Source organism: Papaver somniferum, chromosome 6 (assembly GCF_003573695.1).
Source record: "Papaver somniferum cultivar HN1 chromosome 6, ASM357369v1, whole genome shotgun sequence".
NCBI lineage: Eukaryota > Viridiplantae > Streptophyta > Magnoliopsida > Ranunculales > Papaveraceae > Papaver > Papaver somniferum.
Window position 1 is genome coordinate 79,469,520 of NC_039363.1, and position 25,964 is coordinate 79,495,483.

The 25,964-nt window shown below is 37.6% G+C and overlaps 2 protein-coding genes across 4 annotated transcripts; both read right to left on the reverse strand.

Moving 5' to 3' along the window:
• Positions 1-15,102: 15,102 nt before the first annotated feature.
• On the reverse strand, positions 15,103-19,159 carry LOC113288100 (inactive ubiquitin carboxyl-terminal hydrolase 53-like). Its single transcript, XM_026537044.1, has 14 exons — positions 19,095-19,159; positions 18,724-18,923; positions 18,451-18,645; positions 18,036-18,269; positions 17,801-17,930; positions 17,566-17,696; positions 17,284-17,370; positions 17,092-17,205; positions 16,795-17,004; positions 16,380-16,613; positions 16,093-16,225; positions 15,878-16,011; positions 15,507-15,590; positions 15,103-15,423 (listed from the first exon to the last, which is right to left on the reverse strand). Exons 2-14 carry the CDS (start codon positions 18,796-18,798, stop codon positions 15,331-15,333), a joined length of 1,854 nt encoding a protein of 617 aa, XP_026392829.1. The 5' UTR covers positions 18,799-18,923; positions 19,095-19,159; the 3' UTR covers positions 15,103-15,330.
• A 614-nt stretch (positions 19,160-19,773) lies between these two features.
• Positions 19,774-23,953, reverse strand: LOC113288101 (inactive ubiquitin carboxyl-terminal hydrolase 54-like). Of its 3 annotated transcripts, XM_026537047.1 has the most exons (10): positions 22,979-23,953; positions 22,435-22,733; positions 22,078-22,237; positions 21,732-21,986; positions 21,365-21,646; positions 20,668-20,812; positions 20,448-20,581; positions 20,158-20,244; positions 19,937-20,047; positions 19,774-19,789 (listed from the first exon to the last, which is right to left on the reverse strand). In XM_026537047.1, exons 5-9 carry the CDS (start codon positions 21,638-21,640, stop codon positions 20,018-20,020), a joined length of 672 nt encoding a protein of 223 aa, XP_026392832.1. In that variant the 5' UTR covers positions 21,641-21,646; positions 21,732-21,986; positions 22,078-22,237; positions 22,435-22,733; positions 22,979-23,953; the 3' UTR covers positions 19,774-19,789; positions 19,937-20,017. The 3 variants fall into 3 exon arrangements, with proteins under 3 accessions (XP_026392832.1, XP_026392831.1, XP_026392830.1); XM_026537046.1 differs by lacking the exons at positions 19,774-19,789; positions 19,937-20,047; positions 20,158-20,244; ... (1 more) ...; positions 20,668-20,812; positions 21,365-21,646 and having other exon boundaries at positions 21,651-21,986; XM_026537045.1 differs by lacking the exons at positions 19,774-19,789; positions 19,937-20,047; positions 20,158-20,244; ... (1 more) ...; positions 20,668-20,812; positions 21,365-21,646 and having other exon boundaries at positions 21,651-21,986; positions 22,435-22,880.
• Positions 23,954-25,964: the final 2,011 nt, after the last annotated feature.

Below are 25,964 nucleotides of genomic sequence, written 5' to 3' on the forward strand. Positions count from 1 at the left end.
GACCAAGTCTTCTATGCCACGGCTCGGAGGTTGAATCTTTGACAACAACATTTAACTCACCTTTCAACACCTTCACTTGTGTTTTGTACATTGTGCCACACTTGTTGCCTCTAGCAATAACCATGGAGCCCTTGCTTAGATTCCATTTTCCATCACCCAAGTGATTGTTGTACCCTTCATCATCTAACACTCCCGATGCCATTAGATTCAAACGAAGATTTGGTACATGTCGCACATTTTTGAGAACCAATGTGCAGCCAACACTGGTCTCAACCTTCACATCACCCATTCATACAATCTTCGTAACATCGTTGTTTCCCATTCTGACTGACCAAAAGTCACCAGCCTTGTAGGAGGTAAATACATCTTCATGAGGAGCATCATGATAAGATGCAACTGAATCAACTATCCACTCTGAATCAGAACCTGCAGAACTCACACAAACATCACTACAATTTGAGAATAAAATGATATCACCATCTGTTGCAATAGCTGCAACATCATTGTCTTATTTATCATTTCCTTCCCCCTTATTCTGTTCTTGCTTCGGCTTCCTGCATTCATTTGAATAATGACCTCTCAGACGACAGTTCCAACATTCAACGTCCTTTCTGGACTTTGATTTACCCCTTGACTTGTTACGACCAACATGTCTTCTGTTTTTTTCTTTTACCCCGATTTTATGTAACAAGAGCTTCTGAATGAGATGAGTCTAAACCTTCTTCTAACTTCTTCATTCAACAAATTGTTTGTTTCAACAGTCATGTTCAACTTCATGTCTGGATCAGAATAAGCTCCATGGATGTAAGCTGATTCGTAATACCCTTCATTTCATTTAAATGTTGCGCCATTAAACTCCCTTCCTTGTAGCACAGCTTTCCAAGCCTTTTGAATAGAAGAGCTTTTGCACAAGGAGACTTATGATCATATATCTGCTCTAACTTGGTCCACAAAGAGTATGCTAGTGTCTCACAAGCCACGTGATGAAAAATACCATCATCAATCCACTGACGAATAAAACCAACTGCTTTACGGTTAGTAACTTTCCAATCTTCTTCAGTTGTCTTCTCAGGCTTTACTCCCTTACTCTCTATTGGACCATAGATATCTTTACAATATAACCAGTCTTCCATCTTCTCCTTACATATCACAAAGTTCACACCGGTCAAATTGACCATTCTATTACTAGTGCTAGCTTACGTCATTGCACAGGATTAGCTCAACCTAAAAGCTCTGATACCACTTGTTCGGGGAGACTTACAAAATCCGAGCCGCTATGCGCAATACGAAAGCTACCCAAGCAATGAAACACAAATGCCGAAATAACACAACTACATAATATAGAAGCAATCATACAACACCAACAATTACGTGGAAAAACCCCTCCAAGGTGAAGGGTAAAAAACCACGGGCAAATCTTCCACTATAACAATAATGGGTAACACACAATTCTCCCAATTTGGGGATAACAACAATTTCAAGGTGCATATAGCACTTGGATACCTATTTGCCTAATTACACTCACCCCTAAGGATGGATCAACAATTTATTCACCAATAAGATGAGATTCACTATCAATTTGATAATAGCAAGAGTAAGATAACTTACTACTAGAGTTTGAGCAAACCCTAGAATTTTTCCCCTTTGAAGAGATGTGGAAATTGATAGCTCAATCTTCACCACAACAACCAAACGGATCCTTAGAAAAGAACCCTTCTTCTTCCTCTTCAAGATTAACCCAAAATCTCACCAAAACTCTCTAATGGTGGCTGATCCTTTTTTTCTCTTTTCTCACTGCCTCTCTTACTCTCTTTCTTCACGACATAAGAAGTGAAAAAGATAAAAACATCTCCTGGATGTTTTGTAAACAAAACATAATCCTAACTAGGCTGCTTTTAGTTAGCTCCTCCCATTGGTTAAGGGGACACCTGGACTGTTGGGTCCATAAGGAGTAAACCGAACAGTCTCCCCCCTTACGACTTATGGCAAGATACCCGTCACCACTAAACCTTCTCTGCTGCAGAAATACACATGCTTGTACTTTGGTAGCAGCTTTGTCATCATATCAGAATCGTTGTCATCTGTATGGATCTTCTCAATATATAAGACCTTTTCATTGAGAACTTCTTGTATCCACTGGTATCTAATATTGATGTGCTTGGACCTCGAGAGAAAACTCGAATTCTTGCTGAGATGGATGGCACTATGGATGTCACAGTTAACGATGAACCTTTGTTGCTTCACACCAGTTCTCTAACAAACTTCTTCATCCATATCATCTCCTTGCAACTCTCTGTAGATGTAATGTACTCTTCCTATGTAGTAGACAATGCCACACATTTTTGTAACTTGGATTGCCAAGACACAGCTCCCCCTGCATAGGTAAATAAGTAATCCGATGTCGACTTGAGACTGTCTTGAACACCTGCCAAATCTGAATCTGTGTAACCAACTAACTCTGGCTTGTCACCTCTATAGCAAAAACACATATTAGAAGTACCCCTTAGATACCGTGGTATCCATTTCACTGCTTCCCAGTGCTCCGAACCAGGATTTGATAGAAATATGCTTACCACTCCAACTGCATAACACCATTGCATACATCAAACTACCAACTGCGGATGCATAAGGAATATTCTCCATCTTCCGTTTCTCAACATCATTCACATGACATTGATCACGAGTTAACTTAAAATGGTTTGTAAATGGACAACTCACCGGCTCAACCTTGTCCATGTTGAATCTTTGCAACACCTTCTCGATGTAGCTTTCCTATGATAACCACAACTTCCTTGCTTTCCTATCACGAGTGATTTCCATGCCAAGAATACGCTTTGCTGCACCCACGTCTTTCATAGCAAAAGACTTGCTCAAATCTGACTTCAGCATGTCAATTTTCTTCTTATATTTGCCAACAATAAGCATGTCATCATCATATAGCAAAAGAATAAGAAAATCACCATCAGCAAATTTTTGAATGAATACACAGTGATCTGAAGTTGTTCTCTTGTACCCATGTTCCTTCATGAACGATTCAAACTTCTTGTATCATCTTCTAGGAGCTTGCTTCAAGCCATATAGACTCTTCTTTAGCTTCCACACCATGTGCTCTTTTCCTTTGACTTCAAAACCTCGGGTTGTGCCATATACACATCTTCCTCCAACTCACCGTGAAGAAATGATGTCTTGACATGTAGTTGTTCAGTCTCAAGATCCAAACTAGCGGCTATTTCCAAGACAACCCGAATAGAAGGAAATCTCACTACCGGTGATAAAATCTCGTCAAAGTCAACACTCTTTCTCTGCTCATAACCCTTCAAAACTAAGCATGCTTTGTACCTTGGTTGTGAGTTACCATCTTCAGTCTTGATTCTATACACCCACTTGTTCTTCAGAATTTTCTGGTTCTATGGCTTGTCAACCAAATCAAAAGTTTCATTCTCATATAAAGAGACAACCTCTTCTTTCATGGATTTCAACCACTTCTGACTTTCAGGAACACTAAGAGCTTCTTCATAAGACTCTGGTTCACCTGCATCTGTGACCATCACATATTCATGTGGTGCATACTTTGTTGGAGGTAATCTGGACTTGTTGGATCTTTTCAACTCAGCTTCTGGTTGTTGTCGCACTTCTTGCTCAACATCACCCACTGGAACATTTTCTTGAGCTTCATCTTCATGATTGTGTTATTATTCTTCTTCTTCATTACCATTACCATCATCATCATGTTGTTCAAGAGAAGTAACAACTGGATTTGGATCCAAGGTCTTATCGTCTTTAAGCTTTGGCATCTCAATCTTCTCAAAGTCTTCAATAGTATGGTCTTCAAGGAATACTGCATCCCTACTTCTGATAACCTTCCTGTCAACTGGATCCCAAAATCTGTAACCAAACTTCTCTGTTACATATCCTAGGAACACACACTGCTTTGCTTTGTCATCAAGCTTTGATCTCTGATCTTTTGGGATATGAACAAACGCCCTACAACCAAACACTCTCAAGTGATCATCAGTAGGATCTTTGTCTCTCCATACCTTTTCTGCTACTTGTCCATCTAGCAGTCTTGAAGGAGATCGATTGATCAAGTACACAACAGTATTCATTGCTTCACCCAAAAAATGCTTCTGCAACTTGGAATGAGATAACATGCACCTGATTATCTCAAGAATAGTGCGGTTCATCCTCTCTCCAACACCATTATGTTGTGGAGTCTTCGGTACTGATTGTTCATGACGTATACCCATGCTCTTACAATACACTTCAAGTGGTCCAATGTACTCTCCCCCGTTGTCAGAATGAAGGCACTTCAAGGTTCTACCTGTTTCCCTTTCCACCATGTTGTGAAACATCTTGAACACATAAACAACATCATCTTTGGTCTTGATTGCATATGACCAAACCTTCCTTAAAGCATCATCTATAAAAGTAACAAAATAAATAGCACCACCAAGTGTTTTGACCCTTAAAGGTCCACATACATTAGAATGAACGAGATCAATAGTACCAGAATTGCGTTTGAGTAAAGCTTTATGAAAAGAAACTCTAGTTTGTTTACCAACTAAACAATGAGTACACATACCCAATTGCATACCTTTGGCCTTTGGCAAAACTTGTCTTTTGGTGAGGATTTGAATTCCCTTATCACTAAGATGACCAAGTCTTTTATGCCACGGCTCGGAGGTTGAATCTTTGCCAACAGCATTCAACTCACCTTTCAACACCTTCACTTGTGTTTTGTACAATGTGCCACACTTGTTGCCTCTAGCAATAACCATGGAGACCTTGCTTAGCTTCCATTTTCCATCACCCAAGTGATTGTTGTACCCTTCATCATCTAACACTCCCGGTGACATTAGATTCAAACGAAGATCTGGTACATGTCGCACATTTTTGAGAACCAATGTGCAGCCAACACTGGTCTCAACCTTCACATCACCCATTCCTACAATCTTCGCAACACCCTTGTTTCCCATTCTGACTGACCCAAAGTCACCAGCCTTGTAGGAGGTAATCATGGGGAATAGCATGATAAGATTCACCTGAATCAACTATCCACTATGAATCAGAACCTGCAGAACTCACACAAACACCATTACAATCTGAGAATAAAATGATATCACCATCTGTTGCAATAGATGCAACATCATTGTCTTGTTTATCATTTCCTTTCCCCTTCTTCTGTTTTTGCTTCAGCTTCCTGTATTCATTTGAATAATGACCTCTCATACGACAGTTCCAACATTCAACGTTCTTTCTGGACTTTGATTTACCCCTTGACTTGCTACGACCAACATGTCTTCTGTCTTTTCTTCTACCCCGATTTTCTGTAACAAGAGCTTCTGAATGAGATGAGTCTAATGAACTTATTCCAACTTCTTCATTCAGCAAACTATTTGTTGCAATAGTCATGTTCAACTTCCTGTATGGAGCAGAATAAGCTTCATGGATGTAAGATGATTCATAATACCCTTCATTTCATTTAAATGTTGCGCCATTGAACTCCCTTCCTTGTAGCACAACTTTCCAAGCCTTTTGAATAGAAGAGCTTTTGCACAAGGAGACTTCTGATCATATATCTGCTCTAACTTGGTCCACAAAGAATATGCTAGTGTATCACTAGCCACATGATGAAAAATACCATCATCGATCCACTGACGAATAAAACCAACTGCTTTACGGTTAGTAACTTTCCAATCTTCTTAAGTTGTCTTCTCAGGCTTCACTCCCTTACTCTCTATTGGACCATAGAGATCTTTACAATATAACCAGTCTTCCATCTTCGCCTTCCATATCACAAAGTTCTCACCGGTCAAATCGACCATTCTATTACTAGTGCTAGCTTCCGTCATTGCACAGGATTAGCTCAACCCAAAAGATCTGATACCACTTATTGGGGGAGACTTACAAAATCCAAGCCGCTATGCGCAAAACGAAACCTACACAAGGAATGAAACACAAATGCGGAAATAACACAACTACGCAATATAAAAGCAATCACACAACACCGACAATTACGTGGAAAAACCCCTCCAAGATGAAGGGTAAAAAACCACGGGCAAATCTTCCACTATAACAATAATGGGTTACACACAATTCTCCCAATTTGGGGATAACAACAACTTCAAGGTGCATATAATACTTGGATACCTATTTGCCTAATTACACTCGCCCCTGAGGATGGATCAACAATTCGTTCACCAAAAAGATGAGATTCATTACCAATTTGACAATAGCAAGAGTAAGATTACTTACTACTAGAGTTTGAGCAAACCCTAGAATTTTCCCCCTTTGAAAAGATGTGGAAATTGGTAGCTCAATGTTCACCACAACAACCAAACGAATCCTTATCAATGAACCCTTCTTCTTCCTCTTTAAGATTAACCCAAAATCCCATGAAAACTCTCTAATGGTGGCTGCTCCTTTTTCTCTCTTTTTTCACTGCCTCTCTTACTCTCTTTCTTCGCGACATAAGAAGTGAAAAAGATAAAAACATCTCCACATAAGCCTAACTAGGCTGCTGCTAGTTAGCTCCTCTCATTGGTTAAGGGGACACCTGGACTATACAATGATCTGCAGATGCTTATAAACTTGTAGCTCTAGCTTTTTCGAGACCAATCATCTAATTACATATTTCGGTTAACCGTAGAATAATTACGGTTGGTTTATTCAATGTTAAACCTAACCGTAATAGACCTTTTAAATATTGGACATCCAGGAACATTTACCGTTGGGTGTTGTCTTAGCAACTCTATGGTACCTTACTGGAGGGCCTAAGTAAATTAGGAAGAATTATATTTTCGGCGCCATACAATTTTGGCAGTGACTAAATGCAAACTCCAACAAAGTTAATTATAACCTGTATTTAAAATTTAAAAACATTTGTGAACTTTATTGGACTGATCGACTGGAGAGCCCGAAGGGACGGAATCTCTTTTATGACCACCTTTTGTAAAATGAAACCTAATGTAAATGGCGCAATTGAATAAAAGATTGGAAATGGTTTGGTGGTACTCTTTAGCACCCGAAAAGCCCGAAATGCCCCTTCCTTTTAGTCTAATTATTATAAGGTATCCCCTTTTTATAGGGGTATAACATATCTAAAAATCTGTGCATTGGAATTTTACAAATTTTATCGCGTTGGAAAGATTTTGAAGAGGTCTACGCAATGAATACAAACAACAATATCAAATATAGAGTTTTTACGAAAAATTCGGAGGCATAACATCGCATCCATATTTTGGTTTATTCATCAACCAATTACTCTGTTGCAACTAATAAAACGATATACTCCCCCGCTTTAGGAAAAGTGATACATTCAGTTTAGGCACAATTTTCGAAAATTGAATACATAGTCATTACTAGAATATTGGAGCTTTGATCGGCCCTCCCCACCGCGGTAGCGATGTTCTAATTAACTTGAGTAACTAATACCTTTATCATTTCTATTCTTCTCCCGTTGTAAAAGCAGAAAAGTTATTGTCTCCATCTGTTTTTAAAGTAGACAAGAAAATTATTGTCTTTAAGTATACGGCCCTCTTAATTTTGTGACACCTATTATAAAGAAGAAATAAAGTCCACAACGATTAATTACCTATAAGTGTAACTAATTTAGCTAGCGTTTTTAGGGGCCACCCCAAAGGATTTAGGGGCCATCAATTTATACCCAGCCAAAGACTCTAGTTAAGGGGTACCCTATATGATATTGAAGTTACATAAATGCCCTTATGGTAAAATTGTATGAAAACCAAATCAAAAACAATTCTACTCATTTCAACTCTTCTTCTTCCAGTTTCCTATTATCTTTCGATTGTGGAAGAAAAAAAAAATTCCGCTCCAAAGTCAAATGGCCCCAATTAGGTAAGAATCTATCATTTTTGGGGTTTATTTCGCTTTAATTCGGCGAATCGAGAAAAAATAATTCTAGGGTTTTCGGTTATTTATCCAGATTCGGGAGATATTCATGCTCCTTTACTTCTGAATGTAGTCGTGTTCTTCATTTCTCAAGAACATCGACAGTATTCGGGAGAAATATTTGATGGTTATCGGCCGAATATTGTTGGTCATATCTTCCTGGATACAAACTGGTAATAATCGGTAGTTTAATGAATTTTTTGTCTCCCGAATATATTTAAGTAGACACACAGTATTCGGAAGTACACTCACTACCGAATATATATATATATTGAAAAATCTCAAAATTTCTGATATAGGAAAAATCCCATTTTGGGGCCAGTATTTATTCGGAAGACAATATAATGTTATATACTTCCGATTATTTCAATTTCAAAATTTGAAAAGTATAAGTTTTTCCCAAATTCTGATTTTTGGGCCATCGTACATTCGGGACTTTACAAAACAATTATCCTCCATATATAGCAAGTTCAAAACAAACCACACCTTGGCTCTAGGTGGTTCCAAGGGCCAATATAGAATGTTAGACAACCCATATTCGGAAGTTTGGGTAACTAATTATACTTCCGATTATTTCAATTTCAAAATTTGAAAAGTATAAGTTTTTCCCAAATTCTGATTTTTGGGCCATCGTACATTCGGGACTTTACAAAACAATTATCCTCCGAATATAGCAAGTTCAAAACAAACCACGCCTTGGCTCTAGGTGGTTCCAAGGGCCAATATAGAATGTTAGACAGCCTATATTCGGAAGTTTGGGTAACTAATTATACTTCCGATTATTTCAATTTCAAAATTTGAAAAGTATAAGTTTTTCCCAAATTCTGATTTTTGGGCCATCGTACATTCGGGACTTTACAAAACAATTATTCTCCGAATATAGCAAGTTCAAAACAAACCACGCCTTGGCTCTAGGTGGTTCCAAGGGCCAATATAGAATGTTAGACAACCCATATTCGGAAGTTTGGGTAACTAATTATACTTCCGATTATTTCAATTTCAAAATTTGAAAAGTATAAGTTTTTCCCAAATTCTGATTTTTGGGCCATCGTACATTCGAGACTTTACAAAACAATTATCCTCCGAATAATATAGTCGTGTTTAGAAATACCAACTTAATCGGTAGATAAGAATTTAAGTTTTCCACCGAATGTCTTATTCGGAGGTAATACGTGTATCGTTAACAACCGATTGTAGTGCACCAATGATACGAAACCTCAACGGCCATATTTTCAGAAACCTCAACGGCCATATTTTCAAAAATTAGATCCGTTGGAACTCTAATCTATATAAGGAGGGTAACCCCTCTCAGTTATTATTGAGTAACAAATCTGAATGAAAAACCTTTTCAATGGCAAGTCCATCATCAATCGACAACATACTTCGAAGATGCAAGCGAACAACTACATCAATTGCAGCAAGGGAAGAAGAAATACAAAAAAGGAACAAACAACCCAAAAAAATTAAACCATCGTTAGTGGAAACGGAGGAGGAGGAAGAGGAAATCAAGGCTAAGAAGCGAGGTCAAGAACAATTCCATCATAGAGAAAGATTAAAACAAGTTGAGGAAGAGACCGAATGGATAAAAAAATTATTACATTGTGAAAGATCTACCCAAAGAACAGCAGGACGATCGTATATTTTGGATTAACGTTTCATTGGGTCCTTTTGTTGGTAAGTACAAGAAGCCACGCCACAATTATGAACCATCCCATGTTTCTTCAAGGGTGCACCATGTTATAAAATTGTGCACCGAGTACAACCGTATTCTTGCTAGGCACAGAGACGACAGGTTTGCGGCACAAGATGCTTATTCCAAGTGGAGAGGATAGTCGTTTCTACATTTCGAAGCCGCGTTGATTGTTGCATCTCGGACTGGGAAAAAAGAATAACATGTGATGTTTGAGTGCTGTAAATTCAAATTTTTAATATTAATCGGCGGTTTGATAAAATATGGAATTCCCGAATATGATTAATCGTATTGAAGTGTTATAATATTGTTGTTCCGATTACATAGTTTCAAAAAAAATTATAATCGTGCCTCGAAAAAAAAACGATCAAACATCGTCATCATCCGAGGGGATCAATTCGAGTAACTCAGCGGGAAAGTTGTTGTCCATAACACGATCCCAATCAACCATGTTGGACTCATATTGTTTCACCCAATCCTTGCAATGGTTCATCGGGAAGTAATCGTGCCACTTACTCAACGGAGGTAACGAACAATCTTTCTTTACTCTTAAACCGATAAAATGCATTTCATTCACAAATGCCATTACGATTCTTCTATCTTTAACCGACTCGTCGCAAGACGTTCTTGTGGGTGCAAACGTCATGCTAAGTCCATACATAGGAGGAACGAAGAAATGTACCACGCAATTCAAAACGTCCGCTAGGAGATATCCAAATTTAGGCATTGTCATCCAATACTTGGATCCGATTGTCTTCAATCCCTTTCGACACTTCACACGCGCAACTAAGTCTTTGAACTCTTGTTCTTTGTCGTATCTATCTCCTCGCCTCATCATCTCCATATAAAAACCCTTGTCCTTCACTAGTTGTACCGCCATCTTATTTCTTAAATATTGGCATTGGGTGACATCTTCGATATCCGCCTCTCTAAAGTAACCCATTTGTTCCGTAGCAACGTGAAACCCACAATTTCCATCCCCATCAACCTCGTCGGTCGACAAAACAAATGGAATGATAAGTGGAGGGAGTTGTTCCAAATACTCTTTGTATATTGTATATGTGGATCGATTTGGTCTTCCATTAAGATCTCTAGGGCAACGAAGAGTACCTTTGTCCTCTTTTATAGTAAGAATTTCCATTGGTTGGGTTTGTTGCAGGCGTTCATTTGCTCAACAACTTCTTCGACAACATTGGGTTGACTTACTTGAGAAGGCTCTGTAGAGATCTTTGGCCTTACTTGTCGGGTGGTTGGTCCACTTTGATCATTTCTTGGACGACCTCTTTTCTTAGGTTCCGGCTCATCTTCAAATTCGGCTTCCGAACACTCGTGCCTAGACAATATTCTTTTATTAGACAAATACTCCTTCAACTCTTTTCTTTGGATGGTCCTCGACACTTCGGTGTTCGGCCTACCGGTGTTCTTTTGCTTAATAGGTTCATCAACCTCCCTTAAACAAGGGTGAAGGGATTCCTCCAAATTATGCATCAATATTTGCTTTTTGGTGTCGTTTGATGTAGCGTAACGCTCGGCTATTCGTGCATACAATTCCGACTCGAAGAAAGACGGACCATCAACTACCGGGGTGTTCGGAGTGAAATTTAATTGCTTCCAAAATGGGTGAATATCATCGATGTCAATCACTTCAACATACCTACCCAATTTATGACGACATGGGAGTCCAATACCTATCATATCCTTGCAAACACAAACCGTATTCTCGTCATCATGAGTTTTATATAACTTCAATTGTTTCATCATGCGATTTATTGCCCATATTGAAACTTTATGAACAACTCCCCTTAGAAGCAATTTTTCCTTAATATGTTCCATCGGGAATTGGTGTACACTAAATTGCATACATTTCCTAATCTTTACGAGATCACGATTGGTGAATTCATGGATTGCTTGTTGGATCGACACAACTCCATTTTGACTACCAATTAGTATTTTCTTTAGTCGACCATGAGACCCCTCCGCAATGCTTGTCGCCTCGTTCTTGAAGTTACGATATTCATATGTCCATGCAAACACAAACCTCTCCTTAATCGTTAACCATTGTGTTTTACAATACTCAACCGGTTTTGGGTAGTCCGTGCTGTATTCATCCTCAAATTTCTTCAAGTTACCGTAAATTTCCTCGGTCATCGACCAAAAACGATTTTGTCCCATGCTTTCATGAACATTTTCCAAATTATTCTATCCTCCTTCCACTTTTCTTCAAATAGCCTATCCTCTTCCTTACGTTCTTCCAAGGTTAATTTACTAATGCGCTCATCCTCTTCCTTTGACCTCTTGGTACCCTTCCTTGGTCTTTTAGCTTGGAAATGATGATGGCAATTGGTTTTGAGATTGCATTCAATGTGCCACGTACATTTCAAGTTTTGGGCTTCCGGAAACACTACCGCTATTGCATGCATTAAGGCTTGATCGTTATCCGTTACAATAACCCTTGGAAAATTATCACCGTTATAAATGGACCTCAACGTCTCCAACATACAAATGAAACTCACATTGTTCTCATGATCCATTAAACCCCATGCAATCGTAAACGTGTTTTTGTCCGAAGTATGGCAAGCAATGTTCAACAACGGCATGTTATACTTGTTTGTCTTATAAGTAGCATCTATCAACAAAATTTGATGAAAGCATTGATCCAATTGGATCATTTCGGGATGTGCCAAGAAAATACGAACCACTATACCATCCTTTTCTTCCCTTCTCAAGGTGTAGCCGTGTAACTCCGCTAACCACTCCGATTGTTGCATGACCGTTCTACCATCCCAATCAGTCCTTTTGATCGTAGCTAGGGCCGACTTAATTGTAGACAAAGAAGACAAGTTGTCGGGATCGTCCGCCTTTATTTTACTTAAGATCGCACTCGCTTTTTGTATCCGCATAGACCTCAACGTCTGCATTTGATGTGGTTTTAACTTGGCAACCATTACATGTCCAATTAAATCCAACGGATCATCATGGTTGTGACAACTGTTATCAACTTTATACATTTTATACTCTTTACCTTTAATACCATCGGGCTTATAGAAGACAATCTTAAATGGGCATCCTATCTTCTTGGTATTGCTTCGGTATTTCCTATTCGTCTTCCGTATGTACTTACTATTCTTTCCCTCGTGACTCTTTCGCGTCCCACCTCGCTCACAAATCATTTCAAATCGAGTGTCACTAACATGATTATTTTGAACTACCACGCACATGTTATCTTTTGCCTTGTTCATAAGCCATTCCTTTGCCTCCTTCTTACTTCCAAATGTCTAAACGTGCATAAAACAAAACAAACCTAATAAGCATAACCATTTAACTTATAAATTTTGAAAAAAAGAAAAAAGTAGTAATGAGTATACCAAATCGCTTGCATAGTATAGGGAAGTGTCGGGCCTCAAATAGAAGTCATCAACAAACTCTTCAACGACCTGCATATGAAAGCAACAAATTATTATACAATAATCGGAGGTTATTAAATAAGTCAAACTTCCGAATATTCTATATTCGGAATCCTATCGGCTACCCAAAACACCCGATCTATGCAAATGAATGTACACAGTTTACTGAGTGAAAAGAATGATATATTCGGAGGTAATTAAATAAGTCAAACTTCTGAATACTTTATATTCGGAATCCTATCGGTTACCCAAAACACCCGATTTATGCAAATGAATGTACACAGTTTACTGAGTGCAAAAAATGATATAATCGGAAGCTAAAATATATAGTAAAACAGCCGAATATAAATAACCGGGAGATAACTTTAATCGATAAACATCCGATTTTCAAGTTTTCGGAAATTTTATTTTGAGGCCACTGTTATATTCGGCAGTCAAATAATGTTAAACTATTACCGATTGTAAAGGATAAGAATACTGAGTTTTGAAATTTTCTGAGGAATTCGTTTTTGGGGCCATTCGGAGGTAAATAACTCTACATAACCACCGAATGTAGATATTTTTGGAAAACCAGTTTGGGGTTTTTCTCATATTCGGCAGTAAACTAGTATCTTGTAACTACCGAATATACATATTTGGTACTCAGTGTGTTATATTCGTAAGTTTAATATAGAAATTATCTACCGAATCTGGGTAGTTCATGGCATTCAATGCATGCAATAATCGGTTTTTCTTGTTTACAAAAGCACACAAACGCATGCAAATCGAGTATTTGAGTTTCTTAACACAATACCTGTGTTTTACATGCATCGTTAGCTTCAATATCATGCGATTCTCCATTTTCTTCCATGAAAGGGTCGTCTATGTTTTCCTCTCCACAAAAGTTTGGATCATTCAACATATACCCCAAATCGTCTTCTCTAAACGGTCGTGAACCCTCAACATTTTGTTCTTCGTCATGATTCTCACCTTCTTCTTCGTATCCATCCATTTTTGTAGTGATAAAATGGGTTTTCTCTTTTTTTCCTTCACCTTCTTCTCTATAACTCTAACAACTCAAAAATTAAAAAGAAATGGAAAAAATGAAACACAAATCATTCTAATACTGCACCGCTACAATCGGAAGTATGGGAACGATTTTGGCTTCCGATTGCATTCGGAGGGTAACAATGTTATCATATCCTCCGAATATATAAGGGTAATTTCGCCATTACGAATTACGCGAGATAAGGGCTGGCTACATTTTCCCTTTGGGTGACCTTTTTTGTTTTATTGTTGGCCCCTAAATCCTTTTGAGTGGCCCCTAAAAACGCCAGGCTAATTTTCTTTCCCCAACTCCCTACTTTTATTAAAAAAGAAATGTTGACGGTAATTTAAAAAGGCATGGTTTTGGTTATACCAGATGTCACAAGAATAAAAGGGCCCAACCACATCATAGCCATGGCGTTAAATAACAGTTCTAAACCGACTGCCATTTCAAACAACATAAAAACCACTCACACACAAACAGAGAGACCCACCACTAAGAAAAAATAGGGGTCCCAGTTTTTTTGTTTGGTGTGAGTATGTTGTTTAAATTGATGGTCCAACAAGAATTTTAGGTCTCACCATCTATGTTTTTCTCGTTGTCTTTTTTCAATTTTTGGAAGTTCTTTTAGAAGTTTTTTGATTATTGGATAAAGAGAGTAATACATTAACTATTAACTAGTTGGAAACCTAACAAGCTAAGCTCCAACAACATACTACTACATTGAACAGGTTGTTACGCTACCCTACCAATGAGCTTCATGGGTAACCTAACCAAACGAGCCGAAACGGATGGGAGATTGTGTCACAAGGGGGTAAACTAACTCTACCTTCCATGTTAAAGGGGGCAAATTAACTCTAACTTCCATGTTAATTTCTGTAATATTACGCTATTGGAGGCTCGAACTAGGTAGAGGAGCTAGGTAGAGAGTAATTATACCAATTTGGATAAGTCTACATTATGATCCCCGAGATTAAAAAAAAAAAAAAAAATCCATGATTGGACGCCTCGTCAAAATGTAAAAAAGAACTCACCCAATCTTCAATTGGGACAACATGAGATTAGCATGACTTCATTCAAACAAACAAGAAAAGCTGGGATTAAATGAACACCGAGTGAAAACATCCTAACTGTTGAAGTTCTTCCAAAAGGGTAGAGATAAAATGAGGGGTCTCTTGCAAAATGTGGAAAAATTACAGTGAATTTAACTTGCAGATCACAAATCCTCACTAATTCCCACCACCTTCAAATTTTACTCTGATTAAATAGAATATTGCAAGTCTCACAGTCCGCGATTATGACTGTAGAATAGCTTCAAAGAAAACAACTCGAGGTAGTGAATGACTTTCCTCACACTTGTGAACAACGTCATCCCAATTGCCAATTACCTGAACAAAATTATATTTGATGATGAAAATGTGACACTTGGAGACCCGAATCTAAAGGAAAGAGTTTGAACACAAAGTTGTACCTTAACACTTATGCTGTCATACACTGTCCACTGCTTTTGTTGGCGGCGTGTAAAGCAGTAATAATCTCGTGCAGAAAAACAAACCTACAAAATACATATTTAGGCCGAAAGTGCAATAACTTTCTGTTTTAATATGTGTACAGATGGGTGCTTAGAAAGGACCCAAGTTTCTACTTAGTAAGGTGGCCAAAATTAACAGGAAAACAAGAAATTATAAATTTTCATCGTCACGATAATTATTAGAATGGCTTGCAAAGAAGCTTAGCCTTCGTTTTGTCCCTTTTTGTTTTGACTACGAAAAGAAACATACTTTTCTAATATGAATTAATGAAATTGGTTCTGAACTTTTAAAGATAACCTCTTACGCATACCATTGAAACTAGATGATATTCACTCCCTACATTTATCCCCCGATACAGGTAAGCCACATCTAACTCAGTGGTTGGGGCTTCCAGGGTTGCTGATAAGTCATCTGCGCTCTCCCATGTACTTTCCCAATCAAGAACTGGAAGCCGGAAATAACGTACACTCAACATTACAAAGCAAGAATTCAAAGCTAAAAGTTGGAGGAGAAACATTTGCTAACCTGCTGTGAACACATGTGGTGGAGTTGAAAGTAATTTATTGGTATACTTGGGTTTTCCACAGGGACATGCTGATTGGTGATTTAGCTCAGAGAGTTTTAAAAGCTGGCCAAAAGAGATGTCCCCGCATATACTCTGCAGACATCAATTTTGATATTAATAACCATAAAGACCTAATAAAATTATGAACATACACTAGCGATCATCTAACTATTAATGTTTTTACCTCTTCACCAATGAAATGATAAGTTTAGCAAAAAAAAAAAAGCAATGCATACTTGAGAAATACCTTAAATGATCGAAGCACCTTAGCGCTGATGTTGTGCATGAATGAAGTGGGCAGCGAATTTGTCCGCTCAGCAGAACATTTATAGCACTTAAACTGCTCAGAGATTTTTATCCCAAATTGAGAATGTGCTATACAAGTGCAATTGCTTTCAGTGTCACTTAAATCAGAAGTAAGTGACTTATGAAGGCAATCAAGGATCAGCATCAACACTTCAGTAGCATCATTCATCTGTCCCTGCCAGTCATGACTATGCTTATTACTTTTAGATGAAACAGAATAATTATTCAACGATCTCCATTTCTATATTCCAGTTTCTTGATCTGTACGACTGTTAAGTTTGGGAATGTTGACACAAATTGAAACAAAGTCTCGATGGAATGACATGACATAATATGACAATCTTTCTGACATTTACCTGTTGAAAGTTTTTTTTATCAGGAGACAAGTTGCTAAGAGCAACTCTCAAACGACTCAAAATAGTAGGATCAACTGCTTCAGTCTGCATAGTAGATAGCGAGCTAAAAGCCGTAAAAATATCAGATACTGCACATACAGCACAAGGGTTCCCAACATGCTCATGCGATCTTGGAAAATTTTCACGTAACGGTTTTAAATGCCACAAGGACTGCAGTTTCACAACAAATAATTCTAAGTGTATGGTCAAGTTGAAGGAAATCATATGAAAGATATCAGAAAGACTAACTTTTCTGACCTGTATGATGACATTCAGAAAACAATTATTAGTATCAGCCTCAAAGAAAAGAACATTAGGTTGTGAACCCCTTCCCTGACACTGTTGAATAACTTCATCCCATCCACCAATTTCCTGAACAAATTATATAAGACAATGAAAATACTACAGGTACCCCAATCTAAAAGAAAGTATTCGAACAGAAAGCTGTACCATGACGTTGCTGTCATCATACATTGTCCATCGTTCTTGATCCCGACTTTGTATAAAGCAGTAATAGTGAGGTGCAGAAAAACAAACCTACAAAGTACATGACAAATCAGGGCCAAAAATGTAGAAATTCTGTCCAAATATGCATAGAGATAGGTGTTAAGGAAGGATATAAGTTTTTACTTTGTAAGGTGGGCAAAAATAGTAGTGCAACGAGGAAATATTCAGGGAGACAGTAATTATAGAACTAGATCTGAACTGTTATAGATAATCTGTTATTCGTACCATTGATACTAGCTGATACATGTGCCCTACATCTATCCCTTGATATAGGTAAGCAATGTCTAACTCGGTGGTCAAGGCTCCCAGTGTTGCTGTTATGTCCATTGCACTGGGGTCTCTTTCCCAAACAAGAACTGGAAAGGAGGAAATAACATACATTCAAGGGTTAGAAAGCAAGAATTTAAAGATAAAAAAGTTGGACGGAAAACTGATCACGTGAAAACTTTGATTTGCTAACATGCTGTGAACACGTGTGGAGTTGAAAGTAGTTTGTTAGTGTAGTTGGGTTTTCCACAGTCACATTCTGATTGGAGATTTAGCTCAGCACGTTTTAAAAGCTGGCCAAAAGAGATTTCCCCGCATAAAATCTGCAGACATATTAAATTATGAGCATATACAATACCGATCATCTAAACTGTTAATGTTTTTACCTCTTAACCAATGAAATGACAAGAAAGCAACTTGAGAGATACCTTAAGTGTTCGAAGCACCTTAGCGTTGATGGTGTGCATGAATGAAGTGGACGGCGGATTTGTCTGATCAGCAGGACATTTGTAGCACTTAAACTGCTCAGAGATTTTTATCCCAAATTGAGAATGTATTATACAAGTGCAATTGCTTTCAGTGTCACCTAAATCAGAAGTAATTGACTCATGAAGGCAATCAAGGATCAGCATCAACACTTCAGAAGCGTCATTCATCTGTCCCTGCCAGTCATGACTATGCTTATTACTTTTTGATGAAAGAGAACAATTATTCAACGATTTCCAATTCTATATCCCAGTTTCTTGATTTGTACGACCGTTAAGTTTGGGAATGTTGACACGAATTGAAACAAAATCTCGATGAAATGACATGACATAATATGACAATCTTTTTGACATTTACCTGTTGAAAGTTTTCTATATCAAGTTTGCTAAGAGCAACTCTCAAACCAGCAGGATCAACCGCTTCAGTCTGCATAGTAGATGGCGAGCTAAAAGCCGTAAAAATATCAGATAATGCACATACAGCACAAGGGTCCCCAACATGATTATGCGATCTTGGAAAATTTTCACGTAACGGTTTTAAATGCCACAAGGACTGCAGTTTCACAACAAATAATTCTTAGTGTATGGTCAAGTTGAAGGAAATCATATGAAAGACATCAGAAATTCTAACTTTTCTGGCCTGTATGATGACATTCAGAAAACAATTGCTTTCAGCAGCTTTATTTTGTAACCCTTTTCCTAACATCTTAGCTCCAGTGAAGCTGCTGTAATCTGGTAAATCTTTGCGCACACCTGATTCTGAGGATGTCCCTGGAGGAAACTCTCTCGGGACAGAATTTACTGACGGATTTTCAGATGCTTTTAATGTTTCTGGAAGAAAAAAAAACATCAAAAAAGCGCTAAAATCTTAGAATGTCAATGGCATCGCCAAACAAAGCCAAATCTTTCCTCTATTCTTTCCAGATAGGTATAAAGTATAAACTCAAAAACTTAAAAAGAAAACCAATAAAAGAGAGGGCCATGTACAAGATTATACAATACCATAGCTATGAAATAAGGCCGTCTGGCAGGGAGCGTCCTCCCCATCCTTTTCCTTCAGTATTCCTCCACACACAGGTTATCTAATTGAAACCATGATAATATCAGTAATTTCTTTCAAAGGGTTGATAGTGAAGAGAACTCAGTAACAAAATGAGAAGGAAACTACGATTTAATGGAGAAAACTTCTGCTTTTCCATTGACAACTATAGTCTGCGCTAATGAACTTGGTTACAATAACCTCTGCTCCTTTTCTACTGCACACCCTTATGTAAGCTGTGGACACCCTTGCATAGGTTAATACCTTCTACTAATCAGAAACTCTACAATTATAATTACTACTTCTTAGAAACTCTACTAATTAGAACCCTCCAGGACTAATATCTTTACTTCTTACCATAGATACTCCTGTATCAAGGATGGACCATAATGTAGGTAACATAAAAAAGCTATAATCCATAAACTATAATCTTTAAGATACTGAATTGCTGCTAAGAATTGAGAGATAGAATCAGTGAAGAAACAACACATGTATAGGACACTGAAGTCAAACAATAAGTTATCATTACCAAGATGATCGTATTCAGCAGCATCTTCTTTGATGTGACGTTCATTTTGACCATCTTGAATAGTCCCTGCTTCAAGATTATTTTTATCAGAAGGCAAGTGATCATTGTTGGGATCCCCACTGTTAAGGGCTGCAAAAATGAAAATAACCAAGTGAACTAAAAGAATTTACTTGACCAGAATAAACTAACCTGAAAGATTTCTAACATCAACAAAACTAGATAAAATCATGAATGCCACAAAATAATGAGCAAAATACTTTATTGAAAGGTTGTCACCTTGCTCAACTTCGCTTCCAGAATGAATTAGTGTAGAGGCTAATAAATTTTCTTTAGCTTCAAAGAAAAGAACTTGAGGTTTTACACATGATTCTTCACAAAGTTTAATAACTGCACCCCAATCGTCAATTACCTGACAAAATTATATTAGAAGAGGAAATATGATATATGAATACCCCAATTTGATCAAAAGAAAAAGGAATTTGAACACAAAGCTGTACCTTGACAGTTTTGTCAGTATATAGTTCCCATTTTTCTTGCTCACAGCTGTATGCAATGCACCAATAATTGTGTTTACAGTAGCAAACCTACAATATACAAGACGAAGCCAAGAACCCAGAATGTAGTAACTTTCTGCCTAAGAAAGGTCACGAGTTTCTACTCAGTCAGGAGGTCAAAATGATAACGCAACATGGAATCGGGAATTTGCAAGGATGCAAAAATTACCAGAATGGCCAGCCAAAAAGTTTTATAAAGTTTTGATCAGTAAAAGAGAATTGGTTATTCGTACCACTGAACGTAGATGGTGTTTGCTCCCTTGATTCAGCCCTTTATATACAGTAGAAACATCTAACTCGGTAGTTAAGGATGCTAGTGTCGCTGATATGCCCTTTCCACTCTCGTTCATATTCGGCCAGTCAAGAACTGGAGGATGGGAATACCAAGAACTCAAGGGTTACCGAGCAAGAAATCAAAACTAAAACTTGGAGGAGCCACTGATATTTGCTAACCTGCTGTGAACACATGGGGTGGAGTTGAAAGAAAGTGATCGATGTAAATAGCTTGCGCACAGAAACGCGCTTGAGGCAATGGATGTTCTAATGTTTCTTTCGTCTTAGCGATACCAAAGGAGTTATCAACTTTGCTATTAATAACCTTAAAGACATAGTTAGATTAAATTATTAAAGTTCCTGCCTCTTCACCAATCACATGAAAAGTTGTGAAGCACTGATACTGGTTCATCAATTTCTAAAATTTGGGGATACAGGTGCGGCAGGATATAAATATAACACCGAATAGAATTTATGTAATTAAACATATTCAAATAGAAAAAAATCATACTTAAAATTAAATAAAAACCAACAAAAAGTAATAAAATCATTAAATAGAAACTGTAAGCATGATATAGGCTTAATGAATTGTTATGTGCTATATAATTTGGAAGGAGAAAGGAGCAATAGGAATGAGGAAATATAAGTTCTAATCTTTATCATTTTTCTAATTTAAATATGGAAGTCTAATATTTTAGTATATAATACATTCTAATTTAACATCCTACAATCTCGAAAAAAACCTTTCCAAACAATTCCCAAGGTATAATTATAAAAAAGTGATTCGCCAATCGGGTGCAAATGCGGTAGTTATTTTGAAGAGTGCTTCACAGAAGAAAGAAAAAAAAGAAAGAAGCAATGCCTACATAAGAGATACCTTCTTTGTTTGGAGAGCACTAGCATTGATGTTGTAAAACAATTTAGTGTACATCATTTTACACGACTCCGCACGGCACATGCTGCATATCCCCTGGTCAAAGATATTCATTCCAAAAAGAGAATGTGCTATACAAGCATCACTTGCACAGTCCCATGACCCGATGCTGCTTTTATTGCATTTAACACCGGAGTCGCCTTGAACACTTGAATCAGAAGTAAATGACTCGTGAAGGCAGTCAAAGATTGTTGTCAATATTTCAGAAGCATCACCCATCTGTCCCTGCCAGTCATCACTATGCTTATTAGTTCTATTTTGATTAAAGAGAAACTAACTATTTCAGGTTTCATGAGATGGTACAACAAACCGAAATATATCCTGATGAGATGACATGAGATGGTACAACAAACTAATAGCGATTTAGCTTTTGAAAGGATCTTTTATCTGGATACAACTTGCTGAGAGTATCTCTCAAAGCTTCAGTCTGCATACTTGTAGATGGCAACCTTAAATTCTTAAAAATATCACATAATACACATACAGCACAAGAATCCCCAATACAGGTATGACTTAGTTCTGGTACAAGAAACTTTTCGCGAAACCGTTTTAAATGCCATAAGGACTGCATTTACACAATTAATAAGTACAGTGTAAGATAAATGTTGAAAAAGTCATATGAAAAATAACAAAGGGGTTGGCTGGAATGTGCTGACCTGTATGATACCATTCAGAAAACAATATTTACCACCAGCTTCATGTTTGAACAACGTTTCAAATGCATCCTTATTGTTCCCTGTGCCAACCATGATTGGATTTTGTGAAACTTCAAAACCACCTGATTCTGAAGATGACTGTGGAGGCAAGACCCTGCACCTGGAATTACTGATGAAATTTTAGGGTGCTTGAAGTGGATTTGGGATAAAACATCAATAAAGTGCTAAAACCTTAGAATATTCATGACATTGCTTCACAAAGTCAAACCTTTCTTCTATCCTTTACAGGTATCTAAATCAAAAACTTAGAAAGAAAAGCATCAAAGGAGGGGAACATGTCTAAAGATTATGCAATACCAGGGCTTTGCAGGTTGGTTTCCTTTAGGTTGGCTTGGAGTTCTTCGGCATGCATTACCGTTGGTGCCTTTGCTGCCTCACTATCTGGCATTCTTCCAGTTTCCTTCTTATGTAACTCGGCCAGGCGCTTTTGTTCTGCCTCATTACTAAAGCTCTTTTTATGCTCTGGGGTCTCTGCAAGAGCTTTCTCCTCCGCTGCAAGATCAATTTCAGGGCGTGTACATTCTTCTTCTTGTGCTAAGCTAGCATCAGGTTCACCATTAATGATTTCTGGATGACTATCAGGTGTAGAAAAGCAGCTGCAGCAACAGATAACAAACAATAAAACAAGGAGAAAGACTACTAAATAAGAAAGCTACTTTGCATTTATTGAGATTTTTAGAGTAAAGGAGCCGCGTTTCTTCTAAATTTGTTTTGTGGGGAAGCGGCTCGCTATCATCAATCACCTGCAAAATTACAGAAGCCATTAGCCCCATTATGAAATTTGACACAATGGGCAAGCATGAGCCTCTGAAAGGACGGAGCTAGACCCAACAGTTCTAACCTCATTATTAGCTTCTCTGTGATCACTGCTCTCTATAGGATTCTCTTCCTTCTTCTTCTTCTTGTTCTTCTTGTTCTTACTTGTTTTATCAGAATCACCTCCTTGATGTTTGCCTTCTTTTAACTCACTTTCACATTCAACTACTAATGATGATTTTGGAGTACTGGAATCCTTGGGCATTCTGTGCAGACTCTCAACATGAAAATTCTCTGCTTTATGAAGAAGAGAATTTAGCCTCTCAAGAACAAATTGTTCCTCCTCCTCGGAACTCTCATGAAATACTTGATACTTTTGATACCGGGAACCTGTAGCAGTCCTGCACACAATAACCGCCTCCTTATACGCCTGCTTATCTTCTGTCGACTCCAGCAGCAAAGTACCATAGAAAACAGCAAACTCAACGGCAAGCGGAAATCTTTCATAAGCTTTTTTAGCGAATGCAATGGCAAGACTCTTATTTAATTCTTGAAATTTTGGCTCGTCTTTAGCAGCAAGTTCAGAATAAATTCTAGCCCGACAATAAGCAAAATAGGGATCATCCTTATCCCAATTAGAGTCTTGCATAATTTTTTTGGCCCCTGGGTAATCACCTTGCATAATTTTTTTGGCCCCTGAGTAATCACCTTTATTAACTGCTTCTACTGCCTTTTTGTACAAATCCATTAAAATAGCATCAGCGACACCCCTTGAAATCCATATCTGCTTCAAATCCATATCTACTTCTGTGTAGACTGTTCTTAGTCTTACTTGTTTTCTCCCTCTAAACCCCTTGACTTCCTTCTTTCTCCCTCCACCAAACACCAAACATTTAGTAGAAAAGGTAACTGGTTTTGAAGAACAGCAGACTGAGAAGTTTTTTCTTCCTTAAATCAAACCCAGCGATAATGGAGCTTGAAGATTGACAGAATAAGAAAGAAATACCCATATATAAATCTCTCTAACTTTTGGGAGAAAAAACAGACAGGCTCCGGTGATTTACACAGCGCCGTAGTTTAGTGTTTAAGGTCTAGGGTTTTAAGGTTTTTCTGGTGATGTGATCTCGAGGATCTTTTTGTAATAAATCCACGGTCAGGAAAAGCGGATCACCGGTGCCGCACAGAAGGGCAAGACGAAGAGATGCCCTAAATTGCCCCCGTGTAATTATCATCAATGTTCTAGGAAGGGTGAAACAAAAGCCTGACATAATCTTTTCAGCCGAGACAAAAGCACCTTTAATCCTCTGCCTCGCCTGGAAATGTTTTTAAAATCGTTCAAATTTCAGGATTGGTTTATCGTTTTTTACGTGGGAGTAGCAAAAGGGTTAGCAATTGTTTGGCACAATGATATTGATATGATAATTGATGCGAAATTTAACGTGGGTCATTTCAAAATGAATATGAGGGATAAAAAAAGAATTTATTATTTGTGTTTATGGAGCTATAGATACTAATGAAAAATATTAACAATGGTCTTACATTGCAAATTTAAATGTTATATTTGACACAGAAGAAAAACAAAGAGAAAAGAAAGCGTCTTCAAACAGTAAATATTTTATTGTCCAAACAATTAATTCGATGGGTCTTCAAGATGCGGGGTATGAAGGAGTTCCTTTTACATGGTCGAATAACAGACAAGCGGAAGCGAATATATGTGAAAGAATAGACAGAGCTTTGACTTCGTACCAATGGATTCAGAATTTTCCAGACACGAAGGTAACTCATCTTCCCTAAGTGGGTTCAGATCATACACCTATCTTCTTACAGTCAAACCCAGAAAATAGAAAATTACAAAAACCGTTTAAGTGTACTAGATCTTGGTTAACCCACCCAACATTAACATCGATAGTTAATGCCTCTTGGAGACTGCACTCGGAGAACAATCCTAATATTGACCTTCACCAAAATCGTAAACTTCTTTCATCAGACCTCTAGCTCATTCGAATTCTGATGTTTTTGGAAATATTCACAAAAATCAAAAATATAAATAATAAGATAGATAATGTCCACAGATCTGGCAATATCTCCACAAGAATAGAAGAACTAAAAAAAATTCAAGCAGATTTGGGGAAATGGTATGAAATCAAAAATGATTTCTACCACCAGCTATCTAGGGATAAATTCTTCAGTGAATACGATCAAAATACTGAATATTTCCATGCGACGATATCTAATAGGAAAAGAATCAATTCAATAAACACCCATAGAGAACCCTCGGGTCCTTGGTTATCTGATAGAGAACAAATTTACTCTCATCTAAACAGTCATTTTAATCAGATCAGTACCTCCCAAATCAATAACTATGATCTGGATCTTTCGAGATTAATAGACCCGTGCATCACTGAGAAAGAAAATACTTCTCTTTGTGAAATTATGTCAAAAGAAGAAATTTGGGCCACTTTAACCAATATGAATCAGTGGGAGCTCCAGGGTCAGACGATTTTCAACCAGGTTTCTTTAAAGCAAACTGGGAAATGTTAGGTAAAGATATTACTTCAACTATTCAAGATTTCTTTAAATCGGGTAATCTAAACCCATATTTGAATCACTCTTTCATTACCCTAATCCCGAAAATTTCCATCCCTCAAACACCAACAGATTTCAGACCAATTAGCTTAAGCAACACTATCTATAAAATTATCTCGAATATCTTAGCGAACAGGTTAAAACCAATCCTTAACAAAATGATATCCCCTAATAAATCGGCATTTCTTCCGGGCAGACAAATTACCGACAATATTATCATAGCCCACGAACTTCTTCATTCAATGAGAACTTCCAAAGCTAAAAAAGGTTATCTAGCTCTTAAATTAGATCTTTCTAAAGCTTTTGATAGGGTTAAATAGAGCGTTGTTAATAAAGATCTAATTTATTTTGGATCCAAATCTACTTGGGTTAATTTGATTATGCAATGCATTTCAACAACTTCCTTTTCCATTCTTCTTAATGGCTCTCCTGGCCGGTGTTCAAAAATTTGCCAGGTCTTAGACAAGGAGATCCGCTTTCTCCGT

Bases quoted from the DNA above. Each gene is read 5' to 3' on its own strand.
- LOC113288101 (XM_026537045.1), bottom strand. From the start codon at position 23,692: ATGGATTTGAAGCAGATATGGATTTCAAGGGGTGTCGCTGATGCTATT. The intron at 22,881-22,978 runs GTTAGAACTGTT...GTAATTTTGCAG, and splicing joins ACAGAGAAGCTAATAATGAG to GTGATTGATGATAGCGAGCC.
- LOC113288100 (XM_026537044.1), bottom strand. From the start codon at position 18,798: ATGTTAGGAAAAGGGTTACAAAATAAAGCTGCTGAAAGCAATTGTTTT. The intron at 17,206-17,283 runs GTACAGCTTTCT...TAATTTGTTCAG, and splicing joins ATGATGACAGCAACGTCATG to GAAATTGGTGGATGGGATGA. The intron at 16,226-16,379 runs GTATTTCTCAAG...TGATGTCTGCAG, and splicing joins AGGTGCTTCGATCATTTAAG to AGTATATGCGGGGACATCTC.